Genomic DNA, 16491 nt, shown 5'->3' with positions numbered 1-16491 from the left:
CTTTATTAAAATTCTGTTTGCACTGTCAGCTGCTCAGATTTTGTAAAAATATTCTCTCTCGTCTTCCTTGACACACCAATGGAACATAATGTGAGAAGTGGAAATATGCTTTCAGATCCAGTTGCAATGCGAGCTAGTGCTCCAGAACTTACTTCTCCCCCTATCCAAGGTCTTCCAGTACAGTCACCAGACTGGCAACTACCTGACAATGTGGAAAATTGCCCAGGTGCATCCTATACACACGAGGAAGAACAAATCCAACCGATTACCACTCCATCATTCTACTCTCTAGTAAAGTGATGGAAGATGTCATCAACAGTGCTATCAGCAATAACTTGCTCAGTGATGCCCCGTATGGGTTCCATGAAGGCCACTCCGCTTCTGGCCTCATTACAGCATCGGTTCAAGCATGGACAAAAGAGCTAAATTCCACATGTGGGGTGAGAGTGATAGTTCCTTGATGTCAAGACTGCATTCAACTGAATGTGGTATCAAGAGGCCTAGCAAAACTGGAATCAGTGGTATCAAGGGCAAACTGTTCACTGGTTGGAGTCATACCAGGTACATAGGAAGATGGTTGTGGTTATTGGAGGCCAGTCATCTCCGCTTCAGGACATTTCTGCAGATGTTCCTCAGGGTAGTGCTTTAGGCCCATCCATCTTCAATTGCTTCATCAATGACCTTAGAACATAGAAATGTACAGCACAGAACAGGCCCTTAGGCCGATTGATGTTGTGCCGAGACTTAATCCTAATGTACAATATAGTAACTTGACCTACACGCCCCTCAACTCACTGCTATCCATGTGCATGTCTAGCAGTCGCTTAAATGTCCCCAGTGACTTCGCTTCCACCACCTCAGCTGGCAACACATTCCATGCATTCACAACTCTCTGCGTAAAGAACCTACCTCTGATGTCTCCTTTATACCTTCCTCCTAATATCTTCAAACTCTGACTTCTCGTACCAGTCAATCCTGCCCTGGGGAAAAGTCTCTGGCTATTGACTCTGTCTATTCCCCTCATAATTATGTACACCTCGATCAGGTCTCCTCTCTTTCCCCTTCTCTCCAGAGAGAAAAGTCTGAGCTTATTCAACCTTTCTTCATAAGGCAAAACCTCCAGTCCAGGCAGCATCCTAGTAAACCTTTGCATCCTCTCCAAAGCCTCTGCATCTTCCCTATAGTAGGGTGACCAGAACTGGACGCAATATTCCAAGTGTGGTCTCAACAGGGACTTGTAGAGCTGCAGCAAAACCTCGTGGCTCTTAAACTCAATCCCACTGTTAATGAAAGCCAAAATACCACTTGCTTTCTTAACAACCCTATCTACTTGTGTGGCAACTAATGAGGGATCTATGTACTTGCACACCCAGATCCCTCTGTTCCTCCACACTGCCAAGAATCCTGTCTTGAATCCTATACTCAGCATTTGAGTTCGACCTTCCAAAATGCATCATTTCGCATTTATCCAGGTTGAACTCCATCTGTTATTTCTCAGCCCAGTTCTGCATCCTGTCTATGTTGCGCTGCAGCCTTCAATAGTCCTCTATACTATTGACGGCACCTCCAACCTTCGTGTCATCTGCAAATTTACTAACCCATCCCTCAAACTCCTCATCCAAGTCATTTATAAAAACTACAAAGGGCAGACCCCTGTGGGACCCCACTCAACACTGTCTTCAGGCAAAATACTTTCCATCCACAATCACTCTCTGCCTTCTGTCAGCCAGCCAATTCTGAATCCAGAGTGCCAAATCTCCCTGTATCCCATACTTCCTTATGAATGAGCCTATTATGGGGAACCCTATCAAATGCCTTGCTGAAGTCCATATACACCACATCCACTGTTCGACCTTCGTCGACCTGTCTTGATGCCTCCTCAAAGAACTTAATAAAATTTGTGAGGCATAATCTCCCCCTCACGAAGCCATGCTGACTGCCTTTAATCGCACTATGCTTTGCCAAATAGTCATAAATCCTATCCCTCAAAATTCTTTCCACAACTTTGCTGAATACAGACGTAAGACTGACTGGTCTGTAATTGCCAGGGATTTCCCTATTACCCTTGAAAAGTGGAACAACATTTGCCTCCTTCCAATCCTCCGGTACTACTCCTATGGAGAGGGAGGAAGCAAATATCCTCGCCAGAGGCTTAGCAACCTCCTTTCTCGCATCCCTGGGGACTTATCAATCTTAATGTTTTCCAAAATTTCTAGCACATCATCTTCATCAATCTTGATCTGGTCAAGACCATATCCCAGCTCCTCTAAGTTTTCATTTACAAGTTCCCTTTCCTTGATGTGAAAAGCGAAGCAAAAAACTCATTTGGGGCTTCCCCTATCTGCTCAGACTCCATGCCCAAGTTCCTTCCGCTATCCCTGATCGGCCCTACCTTCTCCCTGATCATTCTCTTATTCCTCACGTATGAGTAAAATGCCTTTGGGTTCTCCCTAATCCTTCCTGCCAAGTCTTTCTCGTGCCCCCTCCTGGTTCTCCTCAGTCCATTTCTGAGCTCCTTTCTAGCAAGCATGTAAAGCTGTGCTAGATCCTTGCTTCCTCCACTTTACATAAGCTGCCTTCTTCCTTTTGATGAGAAGCTCCTGTGTTCTCGTCATCCAAAGTTCCTTAATCTTACCCCTTCTTACCGAGGAACAAATTTGTGCATCACTCGCAACAACTGCTCCTTAAATAGTCTCCACATGTCTGTTGTGCCCTTTCTGTGGAACAATTGCTCTCAGTCTGTACTTCCCAACTCCTGTCTAATAGTGTCATAATTTCCTTTTCCTCAATTAAATATCTTCCCTCGGTAACTGTACCTTTCCCTCTCCAAGGCTATGGTAAATGTGAGGCAGTTGTGATCACTTTCACCAAAGTGCTCTCCCACTGCGAGATCTGGCACCTGTCCTGGCTTGTTGTTGAGCACCAAATCCAAAATTACCTCCCCTCTCATCAGCCTGTCAACATAATAATAAGGTCAGAAATGGGGATGTTGGCTGATGACTTCACCATTTGTGACTTCTCGGATACTGAGCAGTCCATGTTCAAATGCAACAAGATCAAGGCAATATCCAGGCCTGGGGTGACAAGTGGCAAGTAACATTCACACTGTAAAATGCTAGTCAATGGCAATCTCTGTTAAGAGACAATCTGACCACCATCCCTTGACACTCACCGAATGCCCCACTATCAATATGCTGGGGGGAGGTTACCATTAACCAGAAATTCAACTGGACTCAACATAATTATAGTGGCTAGAAGAGCAGGTCAGACACTCTAAATACTGCAGGAACTAACTCAATACTTGACTCTCTAAAGATTGTCCCTTATTTACAGGGTGCAACTTAGGGGTATGATGGAATACTGCCCACCTGCCTGGATGAGTAGAGGTCCAACATTATTTGGGACAAAATAGTCCACTTGATTGGCACCACATCCACAAACCTTAGTACACACAGCTGTGACTATCTACAAGATATACTACAGATATTGATGAAAAATCCTTAGACAGCACCTTCCAAACCCATGACCACTTCCATCTAGAAAGGATATGTCAAGCACAAGACTTATTTTTGGAAAGACTGCACTGTAGCTATCTTCTGGATTAGTGGTGCTGGAAGAGCACAGCAGTTCAGGCAGCATCCAAGGAGCAGTGCTGTAGCTATTGTCCATATCATAAGCAGCACAGTTTGCTTTGTACATAATACTTTGGCGCATGCTTGGATGATTTTGTATCTTCCATGAATAGTAATTGCCACTGTTTCAGTGACTTTGAAAGGATGCAGAACTGTGCATTAGGCTGAATAACTGTTGAATTATTTATCATTTTCTGTGGTGAGGAAGGTCCACATTGAGAGCAGAGATTGAGTGAAAACTTGTGAAAAGTATTCTTTAGGAACCAGGTCTCACCATTCTTAGGCGCATCCTGTTTGCGTGGACATCCACAGGGAGAGTGTACCACAGTAATTATTTTACTAGCCATCAGACTATTCATCCAGGAATATGAATTTGAATCCCTACATTTCAGCTGTGAAACTTGCGTTCAATTAAGTAAATCTGGAATTTTAAAAAATAACTAATATCTGTGACTGGTGATATGAAAGTACTGAATTGTTATTAAAAACCTATTTGGTTGCCTAACATCCCTTAGAAGAAAGGAAATCAGCTATCTTTGCCCAGTCTAAACATTATCAACTGCAGGTATCTAGTTCATGATTCATGTGTTTTCGTGCTAAAAGTAAGATGGATAGAGAAGTCTGTTTAAAAACTGATAAACAGCCTAATATAAAAGCAGATAAAACTTGCTGTCATTTACATAAATGATTTGGATGTGAACATAAGAGGTACAGTTAGTAAGTTTGCAGATGACACCAAAATTATAGGTGTTGTTTACAGCGAAGAAGGTTACCTCCGATTACAACAGGATCTTGACCAGATGGGCCAGTGGGCTGAGAAGTGGCAGATGGAGTTTAATTCAGGTAAATGCAAGGTGCTGCATTTTGGGAAAGCAAATCTTAGCAAGACTTATACACTCAATGGTAAGGTCCTAGGGAGTGCTGCTGAACAAAGAGACGTTGGAGTGCAGGTTCATAGCTACTTGAAAGTGGAGTCGCAGGTAGATAGGATAGTGAAGAAGGTGTTTGGTATGCTTTCCTTTATTGGTCAGAGTATTGAATACAGGAGTTGGGAGCTCATATTGTGGCTGTATAGGACATTTATTAGGCCACTGTTGGAATATTGAATGCAATTCTGGTCTCCTTCCTATTGGAAAGATATTGTGAAATTTGAAAAGGTTCAGAAAAGATCTAAAAGGATGTTGCCAGAGTTGGAGGATCTGAGCTACAGGGAGAGGCTGAACAGGCTGGGGCTGTTTTCCCTGGAGTGCGGAGGCTGAGGGGTGACCTTATAGAGGTTTACAAAATTATGAGGGGCATAGATAGGATAAATAGACAAAGTCTTTTCCCTGAGGTTGGGGAGTCCAGAACTAGAGCATAGGTTTAGGGTGAGAGGAGAAAGATATAAAAGAGACCTAAGGGGCAACTTTTTCATGCAAAGGGTAGTACGTGTATGGAATGAGCTGCCAGAGGAAGTGGTGGAGGCTGGTACCATTGCAACATTTAAGATGCATTTGGATGGGTATGTGAATAGGAAGGGTTTGGAGGGATATGGGCCGAGTGCTGGCAGGTGGGACTAGATTGGGGTGGGATATCTGGTCGGCATGGACAGGTTGGACCGAAGGGTCTGTTTCCATGCTATACATCTCTATGACTGTAAGCCTAAGTAAAAAGTAACCTGTATTTGATTTATAAAGTCACAGTTGAAAGTGCAGAGAAAAAGCTGAATGATTGACCGATGGTTATTTTAGTAGAACCAGGAAGGCCAGAGATAGGGCAATTACATCAGTTTTCTTTTTAAATTGCTCACATGAGTTGCAGAATTTGAAGTTTTGGGAGCATAGAAGCCTAATAAGAATCGGGAGAGTTCCTGACATCTAATTTTTTTAAGCAAGGGCCAATTGTAGTTTTGCTTTGCTGAATCAACTTTTGATTGTTTGTCTGGCCTGAACGTTAGGCAAAAAAGGTTACTAAGTTCATTGTTCAACGCAGTTTAGATTTTGCGAGACTGAAAGCAACTGGAAAATTTGCCAACCTTGTAGTTGGAGGATAGAATCGACATTGGTCTTTGAAGTCTTGTGGCAGAAAGCAGTCAATAGTGTTAGCTTGTAAACTGAAAAGAAGGCAGCTGAGTATCTGTGGGCAATTAGAACAAGAAACTGATGGATCCACAGAAATGAAGTATTAATTAAATCCTGGAGTTTCACTTGGTCAAGAAGCTGTTAGAAAGTTTCCCCAGTCTTGTAGTACAGAGAATATCTGAAATACTGAGGTGAATTAAAATAAATTCCTGAAGGCTGTAACATCATTTGGGATTGATGTTTCTAAGTATATGAACCTTCAAGATTGCTGTGATGGATACTGAGGCAGGGTGGGGTGTGAACTGCACTTAAAGCAAACATAATTATAAATGTATAGTGTTGAGTAAATGTTTAATTCTTGTATGCATTAACATTTGCTTTTTCTGTCTAAAAATGTGAAATTTTGCAGTGTAGTTCTGTCACGTGATTGCTGGTTGTTCAGATTTCTATTTCTAATATTTATCTGTCCCAAACTCTAGACTCTTAGCAATTTTGTTGATTCTAAACTGCCCTTGGAAGTAGTTGTATTCAAGAAGATAACTCTTCTCCACTTTCTGAGGTTATTTGGGTTGGGTAATAAATGCTTGCCTTGTACCTTTTGAACTAATGATTTTATTTTAACATATTCTTTTATCAGACCTCCATTAGCCAAGGAATATTAAGTTTCCCTCATAATTGCAATAAAATTTGGAATGTACCCATTTCATGGTGTCTCCTAAGTAGGAAAGAGTAATTGGTTTCTCTTCTGAAAAGTGATTTTTTTTTTTCTCTGAATGCAGGTTTGAACAAGAATTTATTAATAGTCTGATTGCAACATATACAACAGAAAATGGCAAATACTTCTGGACTAGCTTTCAGGATAGAAACGGCACTGGAGAATACACATGGTTTACTAAATCCAAGGAGAAAGAGCCCGTAACATATACAAATTGGAATGCATATCAGCCAGGTAGGTATTTACAGTATCCTTGATTCTAAAAACATCCAAGTATTCCATCTATTTGCTATTGAGAAAAGAAAGTTCCAGGTCCTACCCCATAGCTCAGCTGGTAAATGTCCTTCTAAGTTAGAACAGAACCAGTTAGATCAAGAAGGTCCCAGGTTATATCCTCTCTGCACTGAGTTAGAATGTCTTAATGGGGGTAGGGGTGGGGGGCAGGATGCAAAGGACTACATTTAACCTCCAATCTTTTGAGCTATAATTGGCTAAGCCCACTTTCCACCACTACTGTTCATTTCTTTGGGTGGATGGAAGTGAATCATGAGACAACAATTAGGATTGAATTCTTTGTGATGCATACAGAGTCAAATAGCTTGTTAGCCATCTCTGCTAGATATCCTTGGGACTGAAAGCTAATGAACACGATTTGCCCTTGAACTGTATTATACTGAAGCAAAGTTACACATGGTCAGCCTCCGTCTCTTGTGATCTATTTGGTCCGGTAGCAAAATGAATCTGGAGGACTGGAGATGGATGCAGATGCAATGGGAGACCACAATGTTTTCTATGCCTTAAGTGAGGTCTGCATCTCCCAGAATATCGTGCTGATTGCTTTCCATTGGATCTTTAAATTTGGTCTCATCTGCCAGGGTAGGGAAATCCTTAAATTGCTCACTGAAGTGATATATCAGAACGTGGTTAATATGTACTTTAATGGACTTGAGAGTCCTAGTTCAGGATTGTCTGAAGGTTAACATGTATGTCCAGTTGGCAGTTAGGAAGGCAAATGCAATCTTTGCATTCAGTTCATTGGGCTAAATTATAAATGCAGGGATGTACTGCTGAGGCTATATAAGGCTCTGGTCAGACTGCACTTGGACTTTTATCGGCAGTTTGGGTCCCATATCTCAGGACCGTTGTGTTGACCTTGGAGGAGGTTTACAACAACTGATCCCACAGAGAAAGGGCTCTTGTTTGAAGAGCGGTTGAGGACCCTGGGTCTGCACTCAATGGAGTTTAGAAGGATCTGATTAAAACTTAGAGTACTGAGAGGCTTGGATAGAGTGGATATGAAGATTATATTTCAACTAGTAAAAGAGACTAGGACGTGAGGACACAGCCTCAAAGTGAAGAGATAACCATTTGGAACAGAAATGAGGAATTTCTTCAGCCAGAGGCTGCTGGATCTATGGAACTCATTGCCACAGGAGGCTTTAGAAAGCAAAACATTGAGTGGATTTAAGACACAGATAAGTTGTTGATTTAGGAAGGGAATAAAACGTTACAGGAAGGCAGGAGAATGTGGTTGAGAAACAAATCAACCATGATTGAATAGCAGAGCTGATTTGATGGATTGAATGGCCTAATTCTATTCCTTTATATTATGATCTTATGGCTGCTGTCACATACTGACCAATGAGGTCTGGCTGGTAAGGACCAATAGAGGACAAAACACACAGTACAGCCTCTGCCTCCCAAAGTTAAGATCTATAGAGTGCTGGTCACTCCCACTCATGATGCTGGTATACAATCACTGGTATGCAGACCGCCACTTTAATTGCTGTCAGAAGTTTCTGAAGATCAGATGGTGACAGGAAATGAGACTTTAATGGCTTGTCATACTAAGATAGTAACAACTGAGTTGGCCTGTACAAGAAAGTTTGGTATTCATTTACTGAAGTGAATCTTGTATGGCGAACTTGTCTGGGTTGTAATCCCATGGTGGTCAATGAAAATTCTACAGGGAACTCAAGGTTTCGCTTCACGTCAACCTCCAGTCCTGTGAGAAGCCTGTCCAACCTCTGTACCTGTTGCAACCAATTTTTTTTTAAAAAACTGTCATGAGTTCCGTCATAAACAAATCCACGCCAGAGGTGTAGAGAAAATGCAAGTGGAGGCTTTCTGAGCAGCAACTCCTCCAAATTTCAATTGTATGTAACATCGTATTCTGTAGCCAAAATGTTTTGTTATGAATGAGATCTGCCTTAGCAGTCACTATGTACCCATTTGAGCTCTACCAAACACCTTTGAAGGCTGAATAATACCTTTGGGGGCAACACAAGCAAGAAAATGATTTAGTCCTTTGAAGAAAGGAGAAAATTTCAACTGCTAACAAGTGACTTTCAACCCTAGTTGAGATTTTTCCCTTGGTAACTCTGCAGGTTGTCATTGTGCAATTAGGCAAACCTGTTTAAAATAGTTTTCCAAATATTTGACAGACTTCGAGGAGAGCTATTCTTTCTGAAGCAGGCAATAATCATTTTGTATAAGGGTTCAGTGGTTAGCATGATACCTCACAGGGCCAGAGACCCAAGTTCGATTCAGGTGATGGTCTGCGGGAGTTTCCTTGGTGCTCTGGTTTCCTCCCACAATCCAAAGATGTGCAGGTTAGGTGGCTTGGCCATTCTAAATTGCCCATGATGTCTAAGGATGTGTTGGTTAGGTGGATTAGCCATGGGAAATGCAGGTTTACAGGGTTAGGGGTTTGGGGACTGGGTCTGGGTGAAATGATCTTCAGAGGGTTGGTGTGGACTCGATGAATCAATAGGCCTCCTTCTGCACTGTAGGGATTCTGTGAAAATGAAGTGTCATACTTTGAAAGCCATACTTTCAGTTAGCTAAACTGTAAGACTGGATGCAATGCCCCAGTGCTATTATCACTAGACTATTAATCCAAGAAATGGGGCCTTGGATCAACTCTTACTGTTGGAGATGGTGGAATTTAAATTCAGTAATCTGGACTTAAGAGTCTAATGATGTTAATTGTCAGGAAAAAATCAACAGGTTCGCTAATCGCTTTTATGTCATTACCATCCTTACCTGATCTGGCCCATGCTGCGGGACTCTAGTCCCGCAATGTGGCCAACCCTTATCTGCCCTATGGGTAATAAGAACTGGCTTAGTCTGTGATGTCCACCTCCAATGAATTAAAAAATCATTCAAATCAATCTCTGGAATCTTTTGATCCCGCCTTTTCTCCATGCAGCTGGAAAATGCAAATGGAATGGAATGGAGTGGGCCATCAGCATTATACCCACAGTAAATCCATACATGTTTCTGCACTAAAATACAATGTCATATTCTGACTTGAGATTTAGTGTACATATCCAGTTAAATGACATCTCCAAACACATAGTCATCATCCCCATAAGTGTCCATAATTTCCACCCTCTTATTAGGCAGGCAGAATCTTAGCCACCAATGTTTTCTGGTCGTCTTGTTCACTGTCCAGAATGACTTCATTTCTAGCAGTCAGATCTTTCTGGCCCTACTCGTAAGACACAAGAACCTTGCACATAAGTCTAGAAGAGTTCTTGTTGCAAACTGTAAGATGATGCACTTTTATGCTGGTGTGTATTCTTTCTGACAGTAAATAAGATCTTGCTGAAGCAAAGCATAGGACATATTTCAATGGTGAAGAATATTGTCTGATGCTTGCCTGTAACTGGGGAAATGCAAATTAGTCTCAACATAGTTTTACAGGGTTCCCCAACCAAAACTCATTTCTAAAAACAAAACTGATTTCAGTTAACAAAACCATTAGTCACTGGGCATTCCCCTCATCTATTTCCAGACTCAACTGATCCTCAGATGAGTCAGCACCAATCCTTGAAACTTTTCAAAATACTTGTACTCAGCATGTGCAAAGGAATGATAATAAGCTTTCACCTCTGAATGTACTATTTCCACAAGTATTGTGTAAACAGAACAATTTAAAACCTTTTGAAGAAAAAATAAATTGAGATTTCATAACTCTGTATAATTTAAGTTTATTTTTTTAAAAACCTGCTGAAACAAATTACAAACTGTCTTTTCTTGTTCCAGCATCTCCTGGTGGATGTGTTGTTATGGCCACTGGAAAAGCTCTTGGCCGGTGGGAGGCCAAAAACTGCAACACCTTTAAAGCTATGTCTATTTGTAAGAAGAGTATTAGCAATACGACAGAAACTGAGGAAACACCCCCAAAAGGCTCTTGCCCTGTTGGGTGGCAAACTAACCCAGACCTTCAACACTGCTACAAGGTGAGAATAGCATAAAGTTCAAGTATACTTTTTCTTCAAAGAACAATCGGCGAATTTAAAAATCAATTTTTATTTTTCACTTTTAAGCAAAGAATTAAAGGGCGAAAGAGGCAAATTTCCTCCATAATTAAAAAAAAATCTATTTGAAAAAAGTCTGGCAGCATTTCATTTGAAGAAAATACATAATCAAGAGAAAATGGAATCTGCATTTTGGATAGATGTGTCCAGAGACTATTGTTGTTTTTCAAAAATGTATTAAGAACGCACATTCTGACAGCAAAAATTTCAAGGAACTAGATTAGATTAGATTACTTAGTGTGGAAACAGGCCCTTCGGCACAACAAGTCCACACCGACCCGCAACCCACCCAGACCCATTCCCCTACATTTACCCCTTCATCTAATACTATGGGCAATTTAGCATGGCCAATTCACCTAACCTGCACATTTTTTGTGTGTGTGGGAGGAAACCAGAGCACCCAGAGGACACTGGGAGAATGTGCAAACTCCACACAGCGAGTCGCCTGAGGCGGGAATTGAACCCGGGTCTCTGGCGCTGTGAGGCAGCAGTGCTAACCACTGTGCCACCATGCCACCCACATTAACTGTGAGCTTAATGAAGCATTGATCATTTTATTACTATTTTAAGATATAAAACAGGTCAAGATTAGATAGCCTCCTATTTCCTGAATACTCCTAGAATTGCCTTCATATGTATGAACAAGAGAGCAAGAATTGGTTCAATTGTGTTAGGATCCATGATCAAATAATTTGCCAACACTTTTTTTTTTAGATACTGAGGAGTGCTAATGCCTGTATAATAGCACCTTTTTTAAAAAACATTCACTCATGGGACATGGGGATTGCTGTCTGGCCAGCATTTATTGCCTGTCCCTAGCTGCCCTTAAGAGAATACTGGTGAGCTGACTTCTTGAACCATGAACTGTGGATGGACCCACAATGCTCTTAGCTAGGGAATTTCAGGACTTTTGATCCAACAATTGTGAAGGTGCAGTAATATATTTCCAAGTCAGGATTCTGAGTGGCATGGAGGGGATCTTGCAGGTAGTGGTGTTCCCATGTACCTGTTGTCCTTATCTTTCGAGATGGAAGGTTTGGAAGGTGCCGTCAAAGGATCTTTGAACTTCTTCAGTGCATCTTCTAGATAGTATACACTGCTACTGAATATGTTGTGGAGGAACTGAAAACAACAAATGCTGGCGATCACATCAGGGTCAGACAGCATCTGTGGAGAAAAAGCAAGCTAACATCTTGAGTCTGGATGGCTCTCCATTAGAGCTGGTGAAGTTTGGAGGGGAAACATTTATGTTGTGGTTGGGGGAGGGAATGGTGAGGGCGTAGAGTGCTGGGAGAAAAGATGTTGATAGTTTAAATTAAGTGATCAGAATGTGAGACGGGCAGGATAATGGGGTGCCTAACTGCCAGACTGGGAAGAACAGACAGTCCCACTGGGGTCAAGGGTGGGGAGAGAACTTGGGGAACGGAGAATATAACAAGTAAAGCTAAAAGAAAGGAGAGAAATGGGAGCTGGTTCACAATTTAAAGATTTTAAATCCAGAAGGCGAGAGAGTTCCTGATCTGAAGATGAGGTGTTGTTCCTCCAGTTTAAGCTGTGATTCACCTGGAGCACTGCAACATGCCGAGGACAGATGAGTGGGCAGGGTCATGCTGCAAAGCAGTCACTCAGTGTGCGTTCGGTTTCTCCAACATAGAACAGGCGACATTGGATGCAGCGAATACAATACACAAGATTGGAGGAGTTACAGATAAAAAACTGTTTCACCTGGAAAGACTGTTTAGGCCCTTGGATGCAAAGCAGAGAGGAGGTGAAGGGGCAGGTGTTGCACCTTCTTTGATTACATGGGAAGGTGCCATGTGAACCAACTCCCATTTCTCTCCTTTCTTTTAGCTTTACTTGTTATATTCTCCATGGTGTTAATGGTCGATGAATGGATTGGGGTGTCCTGTAGGGAACAATCCCTGTGAAATGCTGACGGGGGAGTGAGAGGAAGTTGTGTTTGGTTGCATTCTGCTCACCTTTTAGATACATTTCACCACTTGTGGAGGGACTGGTGCTTGTGGGTGTAGTGCCAATCAAGTGGGCTGCTTTGTCGCAGATGATGCCAAGTAGAGGAAAGGTAGAATACTGCTTACAGGAAGAAGAAGAAAGCACATCTTTGGGATCTGTCCAGATATAAAGTTAGTGAGAATCTTCGTCTCAGTCAGTTAGGGGAGGACTAATTTGTTTTTCCCTCATGAACACAAGGGAAGTGAGACTAATCATATCACCATTATTAATGCCTATGTCGTGGTATTTTATTGTGTTACCTTGTAATCGCTTGCCAGTCACTGTCTTAGAAGTTCCTAACGACTATTCGGCTATGTAGCTTGGGAATGACAAGTCCCAAAGGCATCACTTTCAACAAATCCACAGATGAGTGACTTTATATGCTATTACTGGAAAACTTATGAGCAGATGGGATTAACAGCTGTCTGTGATCCACATTATTATTGTAGGTATTTTTGAAACTGTACTAAAATAGGTAATATCCTTTAGAAAATGAATAGAGACTTTTGAATGTATTGTGTAGGCCAGCTCTGAAATGTAGTCACTTGCTAAGGTTTTAAGATGGCTATAACTTTTTGAATACATTTTCAAATGTTTACAGGCCCAGACAGTTTAAAATTTTCCTCTTGGCCATCTTTTGGTGTATGTTTTCTTCATTTCTGCATCCATCAGAAAATCTGCTGACAGCGACCTTATGGTGTAGGTAATCTGATGTTTGATTTTTTTTTTCACTAGCCTTGATTTGATAATTTTAAAGGCCCATCCATGTCACAACATTCTAGCATTTACTTTTGCGTGCTATGTTTAACTCCAACCCAGACATTTACCTTCTGCCAGTCTTTTGCCTGAAAACTGATGTCCAGTGATTGAATATGAACATGGTGGGGGTTCGGTCATGGTCAAGGGAGGAGCTTGAACAATGCAACCACCTTTGGTATCTTTGCTGCCCAACCGGCAACATCTGATGTGATGTTCAGCTGGGCCTATAATTGAGTGGTCATAGTGGACATTTTAAAAATGCAAGTCTGGGGCTTGCACCATTTGTCGGATACAAGTTTGTGCAAAATTAAACAGGGAATGAGGAAATTTAAGCAATGCTACTCAGTAAATATTGAGAAATTGAAACTGCTTGACTCCACTGGAGACTTTGTCAATGATTAAAGGAATTCTGAATAATTTGTGTGTAGGATGTTTTAGTTGCCACCCATGATTTTGTGGCCTACCTGGCTACCACCTCGATGTGTCAGTTGTTCAGTTTACTTCCTTCTCAACACACTGCAGCTATCCGTTTTACACCTGTGGCTTACTGGAGACTCTTCAACGAGGCCTGCTATCTATCTGATTTGGTACAAATGTTGGATCCAACATCAATTTCTCAGCCAGCCAACAAAAGTCTTTCAGTCTGTTTTGGTATGGGGATCTCGTGTGAAAATTCAGTTTATTTCTTTGTGCACAGGGGCCAATGGCCTAAAACTGTCCCTTAGTTGGTACAAATTGACTTTCAGTAAGACTGATTTAAGGTTACTTGGTGTGGAAAAGATGCCACACTAAAGTTAGGTTGAAATGACTGTTGGAGAAAGTTTGTTCTGGAGTTAAGTGACTCTGAGCGCTTCATACTACAACTGTCAGAAATGTTAAATTTCTCACTTGAAAGCAGTGCCATTTATCACCTCGCCAAGTTCAAGGATCAAAACCTGGGTCATTTCATATGGGCAGAAACTGTTTCAACAACAACTTGCATTAAAGAATTCCTATAATAGGATGGAATGTTTCTGAATGCTTTACATGAGCTTAATAAACCAAAGTATGATACATAATGAGACGTTTAGGCCAGATGGCCTAAAGCTTGGTCAAAGTGTGAGGTTTTAAGGAAGTGTCAAAAAGGAGGAAATTGAGGGGGAGGGGTTTAGGAAGAGAATGCCTAAGCCAGAGAATGGAGTTGAAGCACCTGAAGAGTATGGCCACCAGTGGTGGAACAATTTAAAAGTGGGGCTGAAAAGGATGGCAGAATTCGAGAAACACTGATATTTCTGAAGGTTGAGGCTGGGAAAGATTAGTGTTAGGAAGAGAATACAGACCATGGAGGAATGTGAAAGCATAGATGACAATCTTAAACTCAATACTAGGAGTCTGTACAGATCGGTGAGCACAAGAGTGAAAATTTATAGCAGCCTTGTTCTCCTAAGGCGTGGGCATCATGGTTTTAGATTACCTTCATTTTACATTGGATGAAAGATGAGAATTGGCCAAGCATGTGTTGGAATAGTTGCAAATGGAGATAGCAAAGGCATAATAAGAGTTTTAACAACAGATGAACTGGGACAGGCAAAATCAGACAGTGGAATTATGGAAGTGAAAATCAGCAATCATAGTGACCCTTAATCTGAGATCAAATATGATAGCAAGGTAATTGGCTTAATGTGGACTGCTGCCAAGGTGAGGACCGGAGTCAGTAACTAGGTAATGAGTTGAGAGTGGAGACCAAAAAAATGGTAATAGTAAATTGACCACTGTTTTATCAACATTATGTGAAAACTAATACTCTGCCTTCAGCATGTGGGTAGATGTGACATCAGTGGTCGTAGTTTGGGAACATGAAGAAAAGCTAGTTAAATAATTCTCTGGTTATGGTTTGATGGATGGCAACAGATCAGATGAGAGCAATCCCACTTGGCTGGACAAAGTGTTGTGGTCCATTTTTATATTTGTGTCTATACATGCAAAACATCAAAAGGATAATTATCCAATTTACATTGTAGATCTTTCATCATGAGAGGGTGGTACGAAAGAGAACATGGGAAGAGTCTGAGCGATTTTGTGAGTCACTTGGGGCCCACTTGCCAAGTTTCAGTCACCATGATGAGATGTTATATCTTCACAGCTTGCTAAGAAAAACAATTACGTAAGTAAAGATGCAAATAGAAGTATATAACTTGGCTTTATTTTCATGCTTGGCTTTGCATAATTTGTAAACTGTAATTAAAACTGATAATTTTATCTTGAGACCAGATATTTTCTGTCTGTAGATAATTGGATACATTAGTGTATACCACTAGCAGTTCCAGGGTTTAACAAGGAAGTGATGTTAACTGAGACAGTCACCAAATCTTCAGCTATGTTGTGGTGCTGGATACTGTTTTTGGTTGCACTTGACTTTGATGTGGGAAGTCTTACCAAAAATGGGCAAGAATTTTACTTGGATATTATGATGCATATCAATTAAATCTGCATGGAATTTTCCGTATTTCAATTTAACATCATCCCAGGAAAATGAGTTTCAAGTTGCTTGATTTTGTTAATGGCAAGACTATTAAATTTCAAAAACAAATTGGTGTTTTTGGAGCTGTTGGAGAAGAATTTTTTTGTGGTAGTTATTTTGGCCTCATTTCATGCTCATTGTGGATGCAGGGCTTTAACATTGCAGTGAAAAAGCAAAACCGTTGTCTTATAGTTTGCTCTTTCAGTAAACTTAAATGATGGTTGGTGTAATCTGGGGGTGACCATGTCATAATTGAGAGGCAATGTTGAGTAGGTGGGGTCTTCACAGTGAAGTCAGCCGATATGGGAATTTAGTCTGTGCTTGTTGGCTTCACTCTGCATTGCAAACCAGCCATTCAGACCACTGAATTAACTGAGCTCCCAAAGTCAGAAGTCACATGACACCAGGTCCACCCCAGTCCAACACAGACAGTTTCACATTATGAGCTCCCAAAGGTATTGTTTGGTCCATAAATTTCAAATCTACTCAA

The 16491-nt window shown here is 41.2% G+C and overlaps 1 protein-coding gene across 2 annotated transcripts in view; it reads left to right on the top strand.

Moving 5' to 3' along the window:
• The window catches only part of ly75 (lymphocyte antigen 75), a 141982-nt gene that overhangs the window by 31747 nt on the left and 93744 nt on the right, over positions 1 to 16491 (top strand). For both annotated transcript variants that reach the window (XM_072579435.1, XM_072579434.1), the window contains exons 11-13: positions 6472 to 6641; positions 10458 to 10654; positions 15502 to 15644. In XM_072579435.1, the coding sequence (XP_072435536.1) occupies positions 6472 to 6641; positions 10458 to 10654; positions 15502 to 15644 (510 nt within the window). The remainder of the gene's footprint in view (positions 1 to 6471; positions 6642 to 10457; positions 10655 to 15501; positions 15645 to 16491) is intronic.

The sequence above is a fragment of the Chiloscyllium punctatum genome, chromosome 10, assembly GCF_047496795.1.
Source record: "Chiloscyllium punctatum isolate Juve2018m chromosome 10, sChiPun1.3, whole genome shotgun sequence".
Taxonomy (NCBI): domain Eukaryota; kingdom Metazoa; phylum Chordata; class Chondrichthyes; order Orectolobiformes; family Hemiscylliidae; genus Chiloscyllium; species Chiloscyllium punctatum.
Note: the sequence above shows the minus strand (reverse complement) of the source record. Positions and strands in the feature narration are given on the sequence as shown.